Below are 19,877 nucleotides of genomic sequence, written 5' to 3'. Positions count from 1 at the left end.
AACTTTTGGATTTTTAAGAAATGATCTATTTCAGTTCGTCAATTAATAGGAAGCGTTAAACCCAGAAGTTTAAGAAATGATTTTAAATTTTGTGATTTGAAATCTAAAAAATGATTTTAAATTAATTATTTTATTTGAAACCAAAAAGATTTGAAATAAATGTATTTAAAATTTTGTATTTTAATAGTACATAAATAACTAATTTACTAATATAGGCTTTTAACTTTGTTGTGTTAATTGAAAACTATAATTTGACAAGGTTAACTGAGGTCCCGTTTGATAACCATTTGCTTTTAGTTTTTATTTTTTAAAATTAAGTCTATTTCATCAACATTTCTTACAATGATTTGTATTTTGTTAAGTATAATTGTTGAATATTTAACCAAATTCCAAAACAAAAATAACTTTTTGAAAGCTATTTTTTTAGTTCTCAAAATTTGGTTTGATTTTTTAAATTATTGGCAAAAAGTAGATAACAAAAAAAGAAATTTGGAGATAGAACTCGTGTTCATTTTCAAAAACAAAAAACAAAAAAATAAAATGGTTTCCAAACGGGGTCTGAATAATTTATTTTAAATCTTATGAAATCCTACAAAATTCGAGCATTCTAGTCTGGAAAGCTTTTTAATTAAAATGGGATTTGAAATCATTTCAGATTTTAAAATCATTTCATTTCCTTTAATACTAAACAATGCAATTCATTTAAAATCCATTATGAATTGAAATCCCTCAAAATCATCAGTTCCAAACTGACCATGTTGATAATTAATGGTTTTTGTTAATTAATGGACTAAAATCAAGCATTTTCTACACGTTAGAAACTTGTTTATTTGATTTTAAAACTTAAGGACTAATTGGCCACAAAACTTCAAATTTTAAGGACTAAAGTATAATTTATTATTTTCTTTTTCTTTCTTAAATTGTTGGGTGGTTAGATTATGAAATTAATCCATTTTGTCTAGATATTGTTATTATTTTGAGAGTTCCAATTTTAGACTTTTAGGGGCCATTTGGTTCAATATTTTAAAGATGTCCGAGAATTAAGTATGTCTGGAATAAAAATCCTGGAAATAAGATTGTTGAGAAACAAAGATGACTATGTTTGGTTATAGATGGGAATGTTATCAAAATTTTATGATAACAAATTAACTTTGTATTTTATATAAAATTAATCATGGATATCTCTATAAAATTTTGATAGATTAATTGATAAACAATAGATTCAATTCAAGGTTTTATGCAAAATCAATTATTTAACTATCAGATAATAATATTAATTAAATTATTAATTAAAAATATTTGTAAATTTGAGTAATTTATAATTAAAATTACTTGATTACATAATCTGATGTATCAATCTGAATTTATATAAATATGATGTATTAATTAATAAACAATCAAAATCAATTTAAAAATAAATATAACATTTTTTTTTAGAATAGGTGATATTATTATACAACAACAAGGATGATCCCACAGCCCGGGATTAAGGCATGAAAGCAACAAAGCACAAGCAAAGACATGGCATCAAAACCAAAAACTTGCAAACCACCAGGAAGAAAGGTAGAGAAAAAACCCAAAACCCCGCAAACTAGAGACTACAGCAAAACAAAGAACAACGTGAAGATCAAAAGGAAAAAAACATCCGTACACACTAGATAAGACCAAGAAGGTCAACCCGCTAGGAAGTAGCACAAACACGAACCATAGAGACCATAAGGTGAACGAAAACAGACACCGACCTCAGTCGACTTCCATGCAGCCACCGATTACGCTTCTGCCAGATGTAGTATATGGACGCACACCAGAAAATACGTAACAGCTTACTACGCACCCCCTTACCCAACCCCACTCGGCACAACCAACTTAACTCTACATCCTAACCAGCCACCCGATGCGTCGAACCCAACTGACGCAACACACTAGACCACACCTCTCTCCCAAACCCATACTAAAAAAAAAATGATCCCGTGACTCCACACCTCCCCCACACAGAAGACACCCCCTTGATAACACACCACAACTCCTCAACCAATCCCGCGTACCCAACTTGTCCTTCACTGCTAACCATGCACAGAAAAAGTGACGCGGAATACCAAAAGCCCACAAAATACTAGCCCAAGACACCCTAAGACGACGAGGACGTATACTCTCTCAAGCACTAGCAATAGAAAACCGACCACTAGCATCCGACACCCAAACCAATAATCTTCACCCCTCACCCTAGGCCCCACTGCCTGGATAAAACCCTAGATCTCAAGCAGCTCCAAGACATTGTTGGCCACCTTTAACCTCCTTCACCATCTAAGAACTCCGACAACTGCGCTTCCAAACTACTCCTTGCATCATGAACCACCGTAGACCCGTATGAATCTAAAATCGCGCCCCCCGACAGCCAAGGATCCTACCAAACTGATGGAAAAGTAGGCATGCGCAACGAAATTAAGGATCAATTTTACTCTAATCACATAAATTAAACATACAACCCTAAATTAATTAATTAGGGTTTTTTTAGAAACATTACCTTTGAAACTCCCGAAACTTGTCTATCTCTACTCGAACATGAACCGAACAACCACTAGAGCTGACCTACTATCCTCTGGACTCAGAACCAGGTTGTGGGATCCGATGGATGAAGAACCCGAGAGAGAGAAAAAGAGATGGAGATGGTAGAGTGAAAATTTGGTTAGGTTTGGATTTTTTCAGCCCAATTTTTAAAAACTAATTTTTCAAAATTTCCAAAAGTTTTTAATCCAAAATGATAAACCCATATTTATAGAAAAGGGCCATGTAAAATTACATGAAATAACTTCATAAAAACCCAACACCTAGAATCCATTATCTAAGTGGGTTTAATGTCTTCACTATAAGCCAACACCTAGCTCATTATTTTGTTAGTGGAATTATCCAACAAAAGTTTGGATTTTTCCACTAACTTTAGTCAAAGGGCAAAATAGTCATTTGATTAAAGTCAAAATTTGACCGAAAAGTCAACATTTTGACTTTTTATGTTTTTTTCCGTGTTGACTAATTTTGACCTCCCGAGCATGAATCTGCATTCATTTTCTCAAAATTCAAATCACATTTGAATATAAGGTCGGTCAAAGTTTGACTTTTCAAAGTCAAAAGTCACTCTTTGACTTTTTACATCTTTGATCATTTCCATTATTTCCGAGCTTCCAAATATGAATGTATTCATATTCTTGATATTTAAATCACATTTAAATATTAAAGTTGTATCTCTAAACTAAAAAACGACCACTATATCACATATACTTGTCGATTACTCTCTCTTCACCTAATTCGAACATTTCAAATTATTCTATCATACCATTCTAAGTTTATTCCATATGAGTTAGTAGGGGAACCTAATGGACCTATAGATCATGGGCTCCAACGATCCGAGATTAGCTGGCTAAACTCTTTAGATGGAGCTAATCAACATTCGTTAACTCACAAGTCATTCCATTATAGTCCCGTAGTTGCACTCCCATCACTATAGATATATTTGTGTCCATATGATATAACCATGATTAGTAAGCTAATCCTTCATAGATTGTTTGTAATCTCGATTGGGTCATAAAAACCGTTTTACCCCCGAGACTACATCTTATTCTTTAAGTTCCACTGATCCTCTAATGAACAATTGGTTTAAGGTCCAACCTATAAACCGAACCCCTCTCGGGCCAATGAGAGGGTGAGACCCTTCATTCAAGACCTGGATTCAGTACTAAAGGGAACAACCTATCTACTATCCCTATAACGAGTAGGAGTGAATTCCGTCTTGCACCCTATGTTCCTAGCTATCCACCTGATCTTACCCCTGAAATGGGAGGCTTATTGGACCAGCGATAATGAGCTGCCCTCACCTATGCAGATCTAAGGATAATTCCGAGTGAACAGGAGTTCATAGTTAGCTCAGGATTAAGATTAAGTTTCCTAGGTCATCAATTAACGAAATAGTCAGTTTTATACATTAAACGACATTTAGAACATAAAAAGTGACTATTTCATGGTTCAGTCTTATGTAAACTCTTTACATAGGATACCCCCATTTTCATGTTTCCACATGAACGGTTTAGGATCACATCGTTTGTACTAACTACAAAAATGGGCCGCATCCATAGTGTCCCTAAAATAAGACACCCAACCTTATGCATATACTATAGACCATTTTGGCTATATATATTTGAACTTGATCCATATTTATGTCACTACATAAAGTTCAAACTAAACTTAATAGCCTCAGAATCTCAGTTTATTGAATTCATGAATATACAATTTAAATTTACTAAAGATTTTCAATAACATCTTTATTGAACAAGAATATGATATTAAAAACTACGAGTTTTAGGACATAAAATCCAACAAAAACAAAACAAGACCGTCCATCGCTAATCATCAAACGAACCAGATGCTTGAATCTATCTCTACTTTGCAAGATAGCCCTCAAGCACCAAAACCTCCCAACCTCACTCAGAACAGCCCACAACGACCACCCACGCAAAACATACGCCTCCACCCATGCCACCCAAAATGACCCCGATTTAATTAAGAGAAGCTAGAACAACTTCATAATAGTTCTTTACCGTTTATTAATGCATCAATTCTTTACCGTTTATTATATAATTAATTAATTTATTTATAATTATGGAATAGTTGAATTCAAATATTATAATTTAAAATTTAATATAATTTTCTAAACTATAAATTTAATATTCATATGTTAATGAATTTTAATAATATAAAATAAAAGAATAAATTCATGTATTAAAAGAAAAGAGAGTGTACATCAAGAAAACCCACACTTTTAAATATGTATCATTCATGAGTATAAGAAATGCATGGGAATAGCTTATTCTCATGCCTAAAGCTTCAAAACTTATACCAAACAAGAGGATACCTTACCCATTCCCACCCTTATTCACATCACAATTTGCTCGATCTAAATGCCCTCTTATATTTTTTTTAGTTCAACAATCAACAAGTCGAGATTAGAAGATTTGAACCTTTGATCTATTTTACCTATCATATAATTAGATCAACTATTAGTTAGATTGTTATAATTTGATTAAATTTATTAATCATTTTTCCATACTCAAGTAGTACCATTTGAAAAACAGACACCATGGTATGCAAATTAAAAACTATTTTTAGGTTGAATTGCAAGTTTAGCCTATAAATCTTTTATAGTTGTTTTTTAGTTAATGAAAAATTTAAAAAGAGTCTCATAAGTCTCAAATTTAATTTTGTTTCCATTAGACGTCTGGATCGTGTTATATATTTTAACTAGTAAAATTACGTTGAAGTTTCACATAAGGCTAGAAATTCAAACTTTTTTTTCTTTCGAGAAAGGATTCAACAAACAACCACCTAGAGAATTACATCAATAGAAATTAACGAAACAAACCAATTCAGGTGGGGGAAAAAGAAAAGAGGAAGCTTGCTTATCCAAAGCCCTTCTCGTAAGAGAATGTGCCAAATAGTTATGCTCGTGCTTCGTATGGGAAAAAGAAATTGATCTCAAAATAAATGCTGACGATTTAATCTCCTCAATGAAAAAAGATATCTTAGAATAATTAGTAGACTTATCATTGAGGAGGTGAATCATCTCAAGACAATCTAACTTGATCGTAATATTTGAAGTAGATGTGGATAGGACGCTTTCCAGAACGTCATGAGTGGCCATAACTTCCAAGACCTTAATCTCCATGGGTGTTGTGCGGCCTCTTTAATTGTTGAGTCTGGAGAATGAAGACTTGATTCATAACAATTTTATTCCCTTAAATGTGGAAGCTATTCTTCAGATTCTGCTACCGAGGCGATAACACGACAATGAGATCTATTTGGGATTTGGAGACAAAGGGAGTATTTTTCTCTTAAATTTGCTTACTATTTAGGTCATGAAATGGCTAGTTTATATGATGCTAGACCTTCAAATGGAAGGTTTTCTAATCAATGCTAGAAAGCCTTTTGAAAGGCTAAGGTCCTCCCTGAGGCTAAAATTTATTGTTGGAAGATTATCCATCATTTTATTCCTTTCAAGTGTAATTTGTCTCAGACTCTACTGATCTTTGGTATGTGTAGGCCGAATCCTGAAACTTCCTCTCACCTTATTTGAAAATGTCAAGTAACCAAAGACATTTGGTCTCGTTTCCTTAACATTAATCTGGACATTTTTGTGATGACAGGACTAGTTGGAGCAATATGAATTTTTGGTTTTGGATTCTAGCGAGGAGTTCCCCTTAGGAGCTAGTAAAGATGGTGATTATTGCATGTCAAATCTTGGAGGCTAGAAACAAGCTTGTGTTTCAAAGAAGTCCGACTGATATAGACTACATTTGTGCATCGATTGCTATGTACCTAGTTGAGGAGTCATCTGTTCATGTGGAGCGTAATGGAAAAGCTATTTCAATAAAGGCAGGATTTTACCAGTTGTCTCTCCCCTTTGAAGAACGGGTGGAAACTCGACCCTGATGCTGCTTAGAATCCTTGAGAAAAAGTTGGAGGTATGGGTTAGATGCTTTGAAACTATCTAAATCGTGTTCGTCTTGTCAGTTAGAAATTCAAACTTAAAACTAATAATGTTGTAATATAGTTAACCATTGACGTTACATTATTTAGATTTATATATTGTTTTGGTCCATGTAACTTTAGTTCATATTGATCATTACACTTTAAGCTTTTGATTATTTTAGTTATTGTACTTTTGAAACGTCAATTTTGGTCACTGAACTTTTAATATAGTGACTATTTTGGTTCACTCATTCACTTTTCCCTTATTTATCTCCATCAAAATTTTAGCATGATACTTAATTCATTAAATTTCTTAAAACTAACAATAATTTTGTATTAAATGGTTTTTGGTGTTACAATTTTTACAAATAGAGATCAAAGTGGTTATTTTTAAAAGTATGTGACTAAAATAATATTTAAGATTATTATTTATATAAAAGTAGATCTATTTTCTATTATCAAAAGAGAGTCATAATAAATATACACACAATACACACATCGTGCCAAAGTAGAGAAATAATTTGACTAGATTAGTTATGTGGTCTCTTAGTTTTCATGAATAAGTTTAAATAGTTCATGTACTAATTAAACCAATAAATAACAAGGATAGGTGGAAAAGAAATATATATTCTTAAATTGTTCCCTCCCTACTTTTTCTCCCACTTCTCTTCTTCTCTCTTTTGTTCTCTCTCCTTCCTCTCCATCATCTCTCTTTCTTTATATTTTTCAGCCAAATTCAAGTTGGGTGAGTTTAAATTATTAAATATATAATTAATAAGCATATTTGAGATTAAAAAAAAATGGTGGAACAATACTCTAAAAATATATATATAGTTGTAGCATAACTCAATCCGATATAAAACTTATACTATCAACTTTGATTTCCCCACTCTACATATGATAATATATATATATAAAAAGTAAAATCTTACCCATACAAAAGGGAGAAAAAGAAAGAGACTTGATGCTTTTTTAAAAAACCCATAATCGGATCTCCATTAATTCCTTTTAATAATTTTGTTTGAGAAATTACCTTTTAATTTTAGTTGGTAACATTACAAATTTGTTTACTTTTATCTTTCCATAATATAATATAACCTCCTTCATATGGGAAAAAAATTGATCTCAAAACAAACACGGACTACTTAACCTCCTTAAAAATAACCCAACCATTAATATATCCTCCTTAAAACAAAAAATTCATAGATCAAGCTAAAGATGCCTGTTGGGTTACAAGATAAGAAATATCCTTTAAATACAACTGAAATAACCAGTTAGGAGGTTTCCTGAATCCACAAAAAAGTAGACTTGGACAAACTCTTCTGAGCTAGACAGTGAGCGGTACTATTACCATTCACGAGAAATGTGGATTAACACCACCTCATTGAAAACATGAAATGAAAAATAACGACGACGTAAATAGATATCTCACAATGCATTTCAAGAGTACCTTTTCAACAAGTGAACAACAAAAGAAGAGTCAGAATAAACCTTAATCCTCTTAAAAACATACCTTTCAGCCAACTGTATACCTTCAGAAACAGCTATAGCTTCACCACAAATCAGAGACAAAAACATGTTATGGAGAAACTATGCATGGCTGCAAAAAGATTCATAGTTGATAAACCAATAACCATGTTTTGATCCAAAAGCTTAAGCTGATAGGTGAACTAGGCCTAACGAGCAACTAGTAGAACCTGTTTTGGTATCATACTAAATCATCGTCGATGATTTAACAAACTTCATGGCATGTGACCTCCACATTGGGGCAACAGGAAGCATCCCCAATTGAATCATCCAACTAACATGAACAAAATAGAGCTCCCGAAGGACTATCCCTCCAAGAGAAGACATGGACCCAATCACCTTATTGGAACGGTGGGATTATGAATACTCTTCTTAAACTTTTATTCCTAATTCCTATCTCCCAAATAGACCATTGCATCGACACAACTCATTTAAAGACAAGAAATTAAAAATATCTAACCATTTATCCTCACACACTTGTTTCTTAGTGAACATCTTCCAAGAATAAGGACATAAAACCTTCCAAAACACTTTAGCCCTAACACACTAAATAATAACATGCTCAATCGTGGACAAACTTAACTTCTTTCAGTCCTCAAGCAACTCTTCAAGATCTTTAGCCGAATCCACTAAAGATGAAGAAAAACACAGACACATAACTAGCTAGAGATACAAAAAGCTAATTCCGGCACCAACCACTCGTTTCCCAAAAACAAGAGAGAAAACGTGGAAATGACACAATCTCCAAATTCTTTTTTTCTAATAGAGAATTTGGAGATAAGTGATGAGAACAAATTCACTCAGATAGATTTTGCTATATGACATGAATATCCAATAATCCCATAGTTTTAAATTACAAATCTCCTAGATGGTGGAGTTCATGTGGTATTTTCTTATCATGGATGTAATTTCTTGTTCCAACAAAGCATGGGAAAGACTTCTAAACAAGTAAGTATCAAGATGACTCTAAAAATAGAATTCTCCAAAAATGAAGTTAAGTTTCAAACCTTTGAATGTCAGTACATACGTACCATAGCTTTAAATTACAATGCTCCCCATGAAATTATGCTCACGTGGTGTTTGCCTTGTTATAGATGTAAGTTCTTGCAGAACACAGGAAGGCAGCCAACCCAATAGCACTAAGCCCAACAAGCAACCAGTAGAAGTAATCAAGATGAGCTTTGTTGAGATTGCTGTCAAGCCAGCTTTGTTTGCCATCCCCACTGGTTAATTTTTCAATGACAGAGATGAGAAAGCTGCTTAAAAAGTTGCCAATGCCAAAAATACTCAAGTACAAGGAGAGACCAATGCTTCTTAATCCACTCGGAACCTGGTCATAGAAAAACTCCTGCAAGCCAACCATGGTGAAAGCATCGGCAACTCCAAATAATACATATTGAGGAACCAGCCACCATATACTCAAAGGAACAGTCGCCTTCGGCAGGTCAACCAAACCATATTCTTGAGCTGTTTTGAGCCTTTTTATCTCCACTAATGCAGCAATGACCATGGAAATAACAGATAATAGCATCCCAAATCCAATTCTTTGTAGCATTGTAATTCCAGAAGGCTTCCCAGTGAAATTTCTTGCAATTGGAATGAGTATACGATCGTATATCGGGAGGGAAGTGACAATGGCCACACTGATAAAAGATTGAAGTGAAGCAGCTGGTACTTTAAATCCAAGAATTAATGATCTGTCCATGGTGACTCCTTGTTTTGTAAAGAAAGTTGATGACTGAGAGAATACAACAGCATATGCTAAGCATGTCAGCCATATCGGAACAAGCCTCAGTACTGCTTTTGCTTCCTCAACTTCACTGATGCTACATACGTGACTGTCTTCCTTCGAACTATCAGGTACAATCAAAGCTTTGTTGAGAAACCTAAGAAATTATAGAATCCAGTAAGGAAAATGGTTACAATAATACATACAAATTAAAATGGATTCTAAGGCAATTACATATTATATCCACCTCAGGACTACATTTCTGACGAGAACAGATATAATCTAATGGTAACAAACAAAGCATACGTTTTACCCTTCTTTTAGACCTCTGATTTACCTGAATTGTTTAGAGTTATGATGCGGTAAAAGGCCACGGATTTCCTCTTCACGAGCTATTTCTGAAGAATTTACTCGCCAATTTCTTACAGCAATGATAAACACCCGTCCAATTCTTACAAATGGGTTTTCCTCATCTCCTCTGCTACTGAACCTGTATGTCCTAGTTCCAAGCAAGAAGATTACAAGTGCAAAAACCATAGCAATACAAGGAATTCCAAACCCAAGACTCCAGCTGAGGTTATCTTGCACATAGCTCAAGATACAAACAGTTGGAAAAGTGGCCAATGATATACCGAAGTACCACCAATTGAAGAAAGAGCTTTTAGCTTTGCTCTCTTTTGGATGTTGTCCATCAAATTGGTCAGCTCCAAAAGCTTGGACGCAAGGCTTGTGTCCCCCTTGAGACAATGCCACCAAATATAAGGAGAAGAAAAACAATATTACTCGGACAAGATTTGGGGAACATGGTAGGGATTTGTCAGTCTGTTGGCAGGCAGAAATGCTGGGAGAAGGTAACATTGCAGACATGGTCAACAACCCAAGGCCCTAAATTCCAGAGACAACAAAAGGAAAAATAATCCTGAATCACCATATCCCTAGACATGCATAGTCTTGTAAAATTTTATAGCTGAGAATGGAAAAAGAAAAGCAAACAAAATAAGAGAATAAGGTAGTGGAGGAACCAGAATGTAGAGGGCAGAGGAAAGAACAATAGTACGGTATCGTCCAAGGAAGGAATCAGCCAGAAAGGCGCCGAGTAAAGGTAGCAAGGAGGCGGTACCAGACCAGGCATTGACATTTTTAGCTGCAGTGGCCGTTGACTGCTGGAGCTGGTCCGTCAAGAAGTTAATCAAGTTGGAGGAAACTCCATAGTAGGCAAATCTTTCGGCAACCTCCACTCCTGATCACGATTAGAGAGGATACAAAAATTGGATAGGGAAAAAGAAGAAAGAGGATAAAGAGAAGGGGCTAATGATGATTTACCTATAATGAGGGCGGCGGATCTCCAGCCGCCAGAATTGGATCTGCAGACTGGGTGGCCATTGTAATCAACTGCGCCCTCCACCGTCTCATCCAATAGAAGCGCTTCCATTATTATTTATAAAGGCTTGCAAGTAAGAATCTTACTAAATGAACTTTGAACACTCCTCGTGGCTAGCACTTAAAAATCTCATATAATTGCATTAGCAAAACCATTTCCTCCAATCTCTATCATTGCATCAATCGCATCATCAGACCATTCATCCAATGTTATTGGCAAAACCTAAATCGATAATGAGCTCAGGAATTTCTATAGCTATCACAAGACAGAACAAAAAATGTATCGTTCTACGGTATCTCTTGGCCTAACAAAAGGTCCAAAAATGCAAACAGAGACTTTCCAGAGGTTAAAGAATGATCTAACATACTTTAGTCGAGATTGAAAGGGTTTAAATATAACTTTACCATCCAAATCTTACCAAATTGACATGAATTGCTGCTGGAAGGTGTTTGAATTGGTATGAAACTTCTCCGAATCTACTGAAAGACGCCAAACAGCATAAAATGTAGTCTGGTTGGTTATCGAATAAGTTCGATTTCTACGTTCTGTCCTCTTCAAGTTTTTGACAAACTGATTCGAGACCAAAAGTGGTGTGGATCACAGCCGAAAGTCGATAATCAGCCAAGAAAAGCCTCGCCGTTGCAGTTCAGGGGTGAAAGCCGCCGGCTTCTGTCGTCACTGTTGTGAGCTCGTGTAGCACCGCCGCCCTTGAGCCTAGCTGAAAGGCAATGCGCCGGAGAAGAAATCGGCAGGGGCGGCGGCTGGAAGAGAGCACGGTGAATGGGAGCGGCGGCTGGTGCACGGAAAAGAGAGGGACGGAGAGAGTAAGAGATCAGAAGTGGATGATCATGGTCACGGATCTCTCCAAAATATTTCAAATTAAAAAAATGAAACAATAATTCAGACGTTGCCCAATTGATTTTTTATTTTATTTTATTTTATTTTTATGATTTTGTCACGTTTGAATTTATTAGAAAAAAAATTGTTTTTTAATAAATTATTTTCATTTATAAATTCTTTTAATAAAAATTATTAAAATAATTTTGAAAGTAAAAAATTAAGAACTGATTAGGATTGATTTTTTAAGTATTTATAAATATTTTTTTATACTTATTACCACTTATTTAAATATTCAGAGAATCAATCCAAACACACCCTAAATCTAATAAATAACTTATTCTAAAATTAGAGAATTTATAATTAAACAAACGCACCCTCCTTCAAAGATAAATATGTGTGTTTGGATCTGGGTGATAATTTTAATTTTATTTTTAAAACTATTTTTTAATTCTACCATACAAATCTTGAAAAACATTTCTATGTTATTTGTGTCTAGATTTTAAAATATAAAATTATATTTACATAAATGTTTAGAAATATATAATTTCATATGATATATTCAAAAATTTAAAGAATGTATTATATTAAAATAGTAATCATAAAGAAAAATTAACATAAAACATGTTCATAATTAGTTAATATCCAAAATTAAAGTAAAAATTTTATCCAACATTTGGATTCAAGAAAGTTTAAGAAATGATTTTAAATCCTGTGATTTGAAATTTAGTTACTTTGTTTGGAACGGAAAATATTTAAAATGAATGTATTTAAAATTTTGTGTTTGGACGGTAACGAAAAAAGAAAAGAAAATTATGAATTTACTAATATAGGCTTTTAATTATAATGTTTTAATTGAAAATTAGAATTTGACAAGGTTAATCAATGTCTCGTTCGATGCCTATTTTATTTTTTGTTTTTGTTTTTAAATTTAAGCATATGGACACTACTTTTACCTCCAAGTTTCATTATTTGTTATCTACTTCTCACCAATAATTTAAAAAATACGCCAAAATTTGAGAACTAAGAAAAGTAGTTTCAAAAGGTTGTTTTTGTTTTTGGAACTTGACTAACAATTCAATCATTATACTAAGAAATGTGGATGAAATATATTTAATTTTTAAAAATAAAAACAAAAACCAAATAGTTACGCCTAAGTAATTTACTTTCAAATCCTTTGAAATCCTGCAAAATTCGAACATTTTAGTCATGAAAGTTTTTAAAGTAAAACAGGATTTGAAATCACTTTGAGTTTTAAAATCATTTCATTTCTTACAACACTAAAACAATGGAATTCATTTGAAATCCATTAGGAACTGAAATCCCTCAAATCATGAGGTTCTAACCGTTTATTGACCATGTTTTTTTCTTTTTCTTTTTTATTTTCTGACGTTTTTAGTGTGCGAAAATCATCCGAAAATCAAATGAAATTCCATAATTTTTGCATTTTCTTCTTTCTTTTCTTAATTCCAAATGTGTTAAGTACTAAAAGGATTATTGTATGTCAAGCATATCATTTTCACTCGTTTTTTTAAATATATTTTTTATCACTTAATATACGATAAATGGGAACCACACATATTTTTTTTTTTTTTTTTTTTTTTTTTTTTTTTTTTTTTGGAGGTGGAGGGGAGGGGAGACAAAGAAGGGAAGGTTTTGGCATACCTATAAAGAAAATAAATCAAATTCTATTAATCAAATTCATAGATGGATGACATTTAACAATTGTCATAACTTTTCTAAATTAAAAAGTCTCCATCTTTTCTCGCAAAAATGCACTTTTTTTTAATAAAAAATATTTGAATTAATTGTTTATATTTTATGACTGTCAATCATAATCAATTTGAATTAATTGTTTATATTTTATGACTGTCAATCATAAACATAAATCGGTGAAAAAATTCTGATAAATTTTCAAGAATACGAAAAAATATATGTTTTCCCCAGTGTTCGAAATATCAATGTTGATAAAAATATGAAGGTCTTGATTTTATGAAAATATTGATATCGATGGAAATTTTGGTCAACTTTATGGAAATGGATGGAAATTGTTATAATTAGTTAATGAAACTTTAATTGTGTAATTAGACTATAATTGACAATTTTATCATCGTTTCTATAACAATAAGACAACATTTAGATGTATATTATAACATATTTGTGTAAATGTCGATGCGAGAACATAAATTTTAAAAAATGAAAAAAGTAATTACAAAATAATATCAAATATTGAGAATTAATTACATAATTAAAGGACATGAAATATTTTTATATAAAATAAACTATAAATTGTTTATTATAAAATGAAATGGATACAAAAATGAAAAATCATAGCATTAAACTCATAAAACGTAACATAATAAGAATAGAAAAATAATAACATTAAACATGACATAATAGAATGAAAAAGAAAGAAGAAAAGGGAAACTCTACAAATAGATAGAGTTGGAGAGAAAATGAGAGAAAAATATTAGAGAACTCGCACTAATTCCAATTTGAGGTGAAATGATTAAGGCCACATTTACACCAGTTGAAAGGTAATCCATCAACGATAATGTAAAAAGTACAATGACTTTTGTTGTTGTTTACCTACTTTTCATAATCGTAATGAGATGTCGAGCCCACCTTGAAATTTGTAATCAAATTGTATAATCTAATTGAGAAATAAAGAGTGAAAATTACGCAAGATCCATTACCTTTACCGTTATCATTATAGATATTGTTATTGTAACAGTATGAAAATTATGAATTTGTCATATTTATTGTTGCCGTTAATATTACCATTATAGTTAGGATCAAGCAAAAACAATAACGATAACGGTAACAGTAAAATATGACGAATTCATAATTCTAGGTAAATGCGATAAAAAACAATCTAATTATGTTTGTGATTCAAGCTTATTACGATTCATCCATCAATGAAATCTCATTTCATTTACACTCATTTTCATTACGGTTTGATAAACGTGACCTAAAAATATTTGAATGAAAATGTGGTTTCTTGAAAATAAATATTTTGTATGATGAAAGAGAAAAAATTTCCCTTACATTTCCCTTGAACTAGCATAGCTAATTGCTTAAAAAAAAAACCTTCAAAATTTTGAATTTTTAAGAAATTAGGGGGAAATCAAAATTCCCCAACCAAAATTTTGAGATTTCAAATTTCAAGCCTATTGAAATCCCGAAATTTCGACTAAAATTTTGAACTATGATTTTCCCCCATAAAAACATGCTTAGTTTCGAAAAACATACTAAAAAATATGAGCATTGAAGGGAAGTCAAAAGAGCATACTTATAAAAAGCTTCTAATGCAAAAAGCTTCTTCCCAACAAATTTTTTTTTGTTCAAACTTACAAGAAATGTTTGTTTTTGTCCTTATACTTTTCAACTTTAGTTTATTTTGGTCCGTTTGTTTTATTTTTTAAGAATCAAAATGAATATTTTGAAAGTAAAATAAATTAGAATGAACCAAAGTCAAAGTATAAAGAATAAAATAATATTTAAATAAAATAATAATAATAATATGTAGTAGTAGTAGTTTACAAAAGCATGTTGGCTAGTTAACAAAAGATCGAATCGCTTTTGCTCCAAACATGCTGAGACTTCCTTCGAAGCTCGTCTAGCAAGCCTAAGTACATTTGTTTTTCCAGTTATTTTTATAAGCATATTGGCTACCACAAAATTTAATGGTCAAAACTATGCATAATTTTATTGAAAGCAAAGTCCCATAGCCTTTTTATTTCACAAAGTCATTACAAAAAAGGTACAAAGAGAAATGGTTTTTCATGTTATCAGCATAAACCAACTTGAAACCTATTTCCAAAGACAGTATTTTTACGGTAGAAGCACAACTGACCCAGTCGTTTTTCTGCTCTCAAGGTCAGCATGTGCTTGTGCAGCTTCAGATAAAGGGTATGTATGATTAACATGAACCCGTAAAGTACCAGATTCTACTTTTTCAAATACCTCTTTAGCAGCCTCCAGTAGCTCGTCGCGGATTACGGTATATTGCATGAGGGAGGGCCTTGTTAAGAATAGAGATTTCGCCGCAAGTGCCGAGAGTGGAACTGGGTCAGGTGTACCTGACGATTGTCCAAAACTCACCATGTAGCCACGAGTTTTTAGACATGCCAATGATCCCTGTTTATGAAAAAAAAAGGAAAAGTTTCATGAATGAGGCCATCTCTTCCTAAAAACAGTCCAGTAACTAAGATCCCAACTAAAATCAGATCAGTCCATTCCAATTTAGGTCCATTCCAGTTTAGGTTTGTTCAAGTTGGTTACCTGCAACTCAAATGCCAATCAATTCAGTTTGGTTATTCGCCACCCAAATAGATTGCACACAAATCAGTTCAAGACTTCTAGTAAACGGAAAAAAAATGTCCCAACTTATGATCGAATAGAATTTAATGAAGGAACAGTATATTCTTCCACATTTTACCATACTAACCACAGCTGAGACGTAGATACAGAAGTGTGTGACAAGAAGAACACAGTCAAAGCCAATGGTATAGATATAAAAAGACAATTCAGACCGGTTCAACAGACTTAAAGAGAAGCTTGAGCCTCTCCTTATAATATACAAAACTTCACTGCCCTTCCCCTGCATATCCCACAAGCCAACACAGGAGTGATTTGCAGACTCCTTAACTGACTCATGCTTAAAGTGTTCTAATTACATCATGTTGAAAATAGGGTTTTACCTTAAGGTTTTATTGTAATTGTCTCTCACCCTAAGGCTCTCTACTGTCTATTTATTCACCCTGTTCTCTTGTATTCAGTGTATCAATTAAAATAATAAGAAATAGATTTGTATCGTGGTTTTTCTCCCTGTTCTAGGGTTTCCACGTAAACTGTGTGTTGGTCTGTCTCCTTTCTTATTTTCATCATGGTATCAAAGCAAGGGCCACAAAACCCTAGCCATTATGGAAGAGAAACCATCCATAGTCGTCTTCAGCTCTTTCAAGTTTGATTATGAGAAACTGCTATTTTGAGTAGTTGTGAAGGAGTGTTTTTCAAACTGCCTTATGGAATTACTTTCTGCCTTCCAGTTGCAGTCAACGGAGAAGCCGCCATCAATGGAAGCCGCCTCACCTAAAGAAATCAGTCGGTTTGTTTCGCGCCGCACACAGACAAATCTGAAGCACAAAAGAGCGGATTTCCGATCCTGCCCGACTTGCGCCGCACACAGAACAGATCCGATCCGCCTCAGCCTCGCGCCGGCCGTCGCAGATCGCGGCTCGATCGGTACGTCCGAAGCTTCTCCCAACTCGCGCGCCTTCGATTTGCAACCCCTCGACGGATAGACTCGCAGCCCTCCCCGATTCGCGACGATTTAGCTTTGCGGCCGGTGTGCCCTAGGGTTGTTCGCTTCAGATCCGGCGAAAACCATCATTCCGGCAAGGAGAATCGTAGACCATTTCGGTTTCTGCCCCTATGGCGCGTTCGACCAGCGTACAGGACCGCCGGACTTGAGCAGTACAGCGCCGACCGGGATCCTCATATATGCCGCGATCATCTCGCGGTGACGACCTTCCCTTTCTAGACATCTGTCAGTCGACAGTGGGCAGCCCCCAGTAGCCGCTTGTAGTTCGGTCCATACTGCAGACGATATGAGGCAACGAGGTTGGCGCCTCTCATGCCACTAGCAGATTTTTAGATTTGGATATAATGTTTTGGCGCAAATCCCCCCAACCAGCTTCAACTTGTTTGTTCAGAGGAATCGGTAAACTCGTTCTCTATTTTGTCTCCCAATTACAACTACTTAACTGGATTCAATTGCGAAATTCATGCAGGATTTCTGGTTGCGAAGAAACTAAATGGTAGAGAATTTATTTCTCCTAGCGTCCCAGTCGATAGAAGACCCTAAAGAAGGCCACAAATCGGTATATCGACAGCGAGAACATTCCGAAACCTATCCCAGGCGATCCTCAAAGAAAGAATCTGTAAAAGGGAGGATTCTCATTACGGCCTCTTCTCGATCAATAGTATGGAGCCCCAGCATTGCGCCGACCCCTTATGTTAAGCAGCAACGCTACTAGAGATTATCTGCGGAGGCAGCCAGGGACCTATTACTCGAAGCCGACAAAACGCATCCCGGTTTATACGTTACACAAACAAGGTCCAGAGTGCAAACAAGGACCATGGAATAGTTACTTCCTTCACTTTAATAAATTATCAGTGGTTTGCGCAAGAGATGCGACCTTTAGCCGGAGATTGTCATGGAACTGCGAATAGAGTAGGACGTAGCTATTGAAACTTTTAAAGGAGATCGGGTTTATGTGTTTTTGCCGGATTGAACCCAAATTTCGACAAGTGTTCGGGAGTGCGCACTATTGGCGTCAGTGACCTACCCGTGCTATCTCTCAAGAGAAGTGTGCTTCAGAGGTTCGACAGAATGAGGATCGATCACAAGCTATGCAACAATTCCTTGTTTTTGTTTTTTTTTCTTTTTTTTTTGTTTTTTTATGGCAGTTTCCATTATGCCATCAGCCTTGTTCAAACGCATCCCTTTTCCGACAGTGATAAAAAGCCCACACCTGTCTGTGAGCATTTAAGAAGCCGTAGCAACGAAGACCAATATTGGAAGTGCCCACGGCAGGCCCCCAAATGTAAGAGACGACAGTCAGCAATGACAAATCAAACTCCGGCGTCTCTTGAAGTAGATTCAGATTACTGAGAATACACAGCCATCACGTCCTTCAGCCATATAGACCAATTTTGATGCTGTCGGTCTTGAGCTTGCCAATGGCTCAATCAGGTACATTTCCATCGTTTGGCCTTATTAGCATTAATGGCAAGAAACCCTAGATTGTAGATTCAGGGGCCACAGATCATCTCACTAGTTCTTCAGAATTGTTTGTTTCATACTGTCCAAGTGCGGGAAATGAACATATTAGAATTGCAGATGGGTATTTTGCCCCGGTTGCAGGGAAAGGAAATACCTCCCCGTTTGATGGTTTAGTATTACGTGATACACTTCATGTGCCTAAAATCTCATATAATCTTTTATCAGTCAATAATTACAAGAGATTTGAACTATAAGGCTATTTTCTCACCAGATTCTGTTGTGTTTCAAGATCAGAAGTCGGGGATGACGATTGGCACTACTCGGCACGATAGGGGCTCTACTTCCTTTCTGACGATGCTTCTTCTAGGGAGGATCATAGAACTGGTTTTATGTCTTTAAAGTTTTCTACTTCCGAAAATGACTTTATGTTATGACATTATCGTTTAGGACATCCAAACTTTCAATATATGAAATATTTATTTCCGCATTTATTCCGCAATATTAATATAGCGTCTTTGAATTGTGATGTATGTATTTGTGCCAAACAAAGTCGTATTCTTTTTCGTTCTCAACCTTATAAGTCGTCCAGTCCCTTCTCCCTCATTCATAGTGATGTCTGTGGATCATCACCGACTACTACCTCCACTGGTAAACGTTGGTTCGTCACCTTCATAGACGACCACACACGCCTCATTTGGGTGTTCTTACTTGCTGATAAGTCTGAGGTATCTTCTACCTTTAAACAATTTTATACCATGATTGAAACCCAATTCCATGCCAAGATTGGGATTTTGAGTGATAATGGACGAGAGTTCTTTAACACCTCTTTCCATGACTTTCTCGTGTCTAAGGGAATTATCCACCAGAGCTCGTGTGCTTATACTCCCCAACAAAATGGAGTAGCCGAGCGTAAAAATCGCCATCTAGTGGAGGTTGCCCGGTCTTTAATGTTGTCCACCACTCTTCCATCCTACCTGTGGGGGGATGCCATTCTTACAGTGGCTCACCTCATCAATCGTATGCCCTCTCGTGTTCTTGACTTTCATAATCCCTTGGACCTTTTCAAAGAATCCTTTCCGACTACTCGCCTGATTTCT

The 19,877-nt window shown here is 34.7% G+C and overlaps 2 protein-coding genes across 4 annotated transcripts in view; both read right to left on the bottom strand.

Annotated features, from left to right (window-relative positions):
• Positions 1–8,828: 8,828 nt before the first annotated feature.
• On the bottom strand, positions 8,829–12,044 carry LOC120069435 (protein NRT1/ PTR FAMILY 5.10). 3 transcript variants are annotated; one of them, XM_039021185.1, is made up of 5 exons: positions 11,572–12,044; positions 11,096–11,375; positions 10,795–11,012; positions 10,110–10,657; positions 8,829–9,929 (listed from the first exon to the last, which is right to left on the bottom strand). In XM_039021185.1, exons 2-5 carry the CDS (start codon positions 11,202–11,204, stop codon positions 9,113–9,115), a joined length of 1,692 nt encoding a protein of 563 aa, XP_038877113.1. In that variant the 5' UTR covers positions 11,205–11,375; positions 11,572–12,044; the 3' UTR covers positions 8,829–9,112. The 3 variants fall into 3 exon arrangements, with proteins under 3 accessions (XP_038877113.1, XP_038877115.1, XP_038877114.1); XM_039021187.1 differs by having other exon boundaries at positions 11,096–11,320; XM_039021186.1 differs by having other exon boundaries at positions 11,096–12,044.
• Positions 12,045–15,672: 3,628 nt separating this feature from the next.
• LOC120069442 (quinone oxidoreductase) overlaps positions 15,673–19,877 on the bottom strand; it is a 17,232-nt gene continuing 13,027 nt past the window's right edge. The window contains exon 5 of the mRNA XM_039021200.1: positions 15,673–16,130. Coding sequence (XP_038877128.1) covers positions 15,825–16,130 — 306 coding nt within the window. The 3' untranslated portion in view covers positions 15,673–15,824. The remainder of the gene's footprint in view (positions 16,131–19,877) is intronic.

This window comes from Benincasa hispida, unplaced genomic scaffold (assembly GCF_009727055.1).
Source record: "Benincasa hispida cultivar B227 unplaced genomic scaffold, ASM972705v1 Contig395, whole genome shotgun sequence".
NCBI lineage: Eukaryota > Viridiplantae > Streptophyta > Magnoliopsida > Cucurbitales > Cucurbitaceae > Benincasa > Benincasa hispida.
The sequence above is the reverse complement of the archived record's forward strand: the minus strand, read 5'-3'. Positions and strand labels throughout refer to the sequence as shown.

Excerpts from the sequence above, each read along its gene's own strand:
- LOC120069435 (XM_039021186.1), bottom strand. The coding sequence starts at position 11,204 with ATGGAAGCGCTTCTATTGGATGAGACGGTGGAGGGCGCAGTTGATTAC. Across the intron at positions 10,658-10,794 it reads CCTCTGCCCTCTACATTCTG|GGCCTTGGGTTGTTGACCAT; the intron begins GTTCCTCCACTA and ends TCTGGAATTTAG. Across the intron at positions 9,930-10,109 it reads CATAACTCTAAACAATTCAG|GTTTCTCAACAAAGCTTTGA; the intron begins GTAAATCAGAGG and ends ATAATTTCTTAG.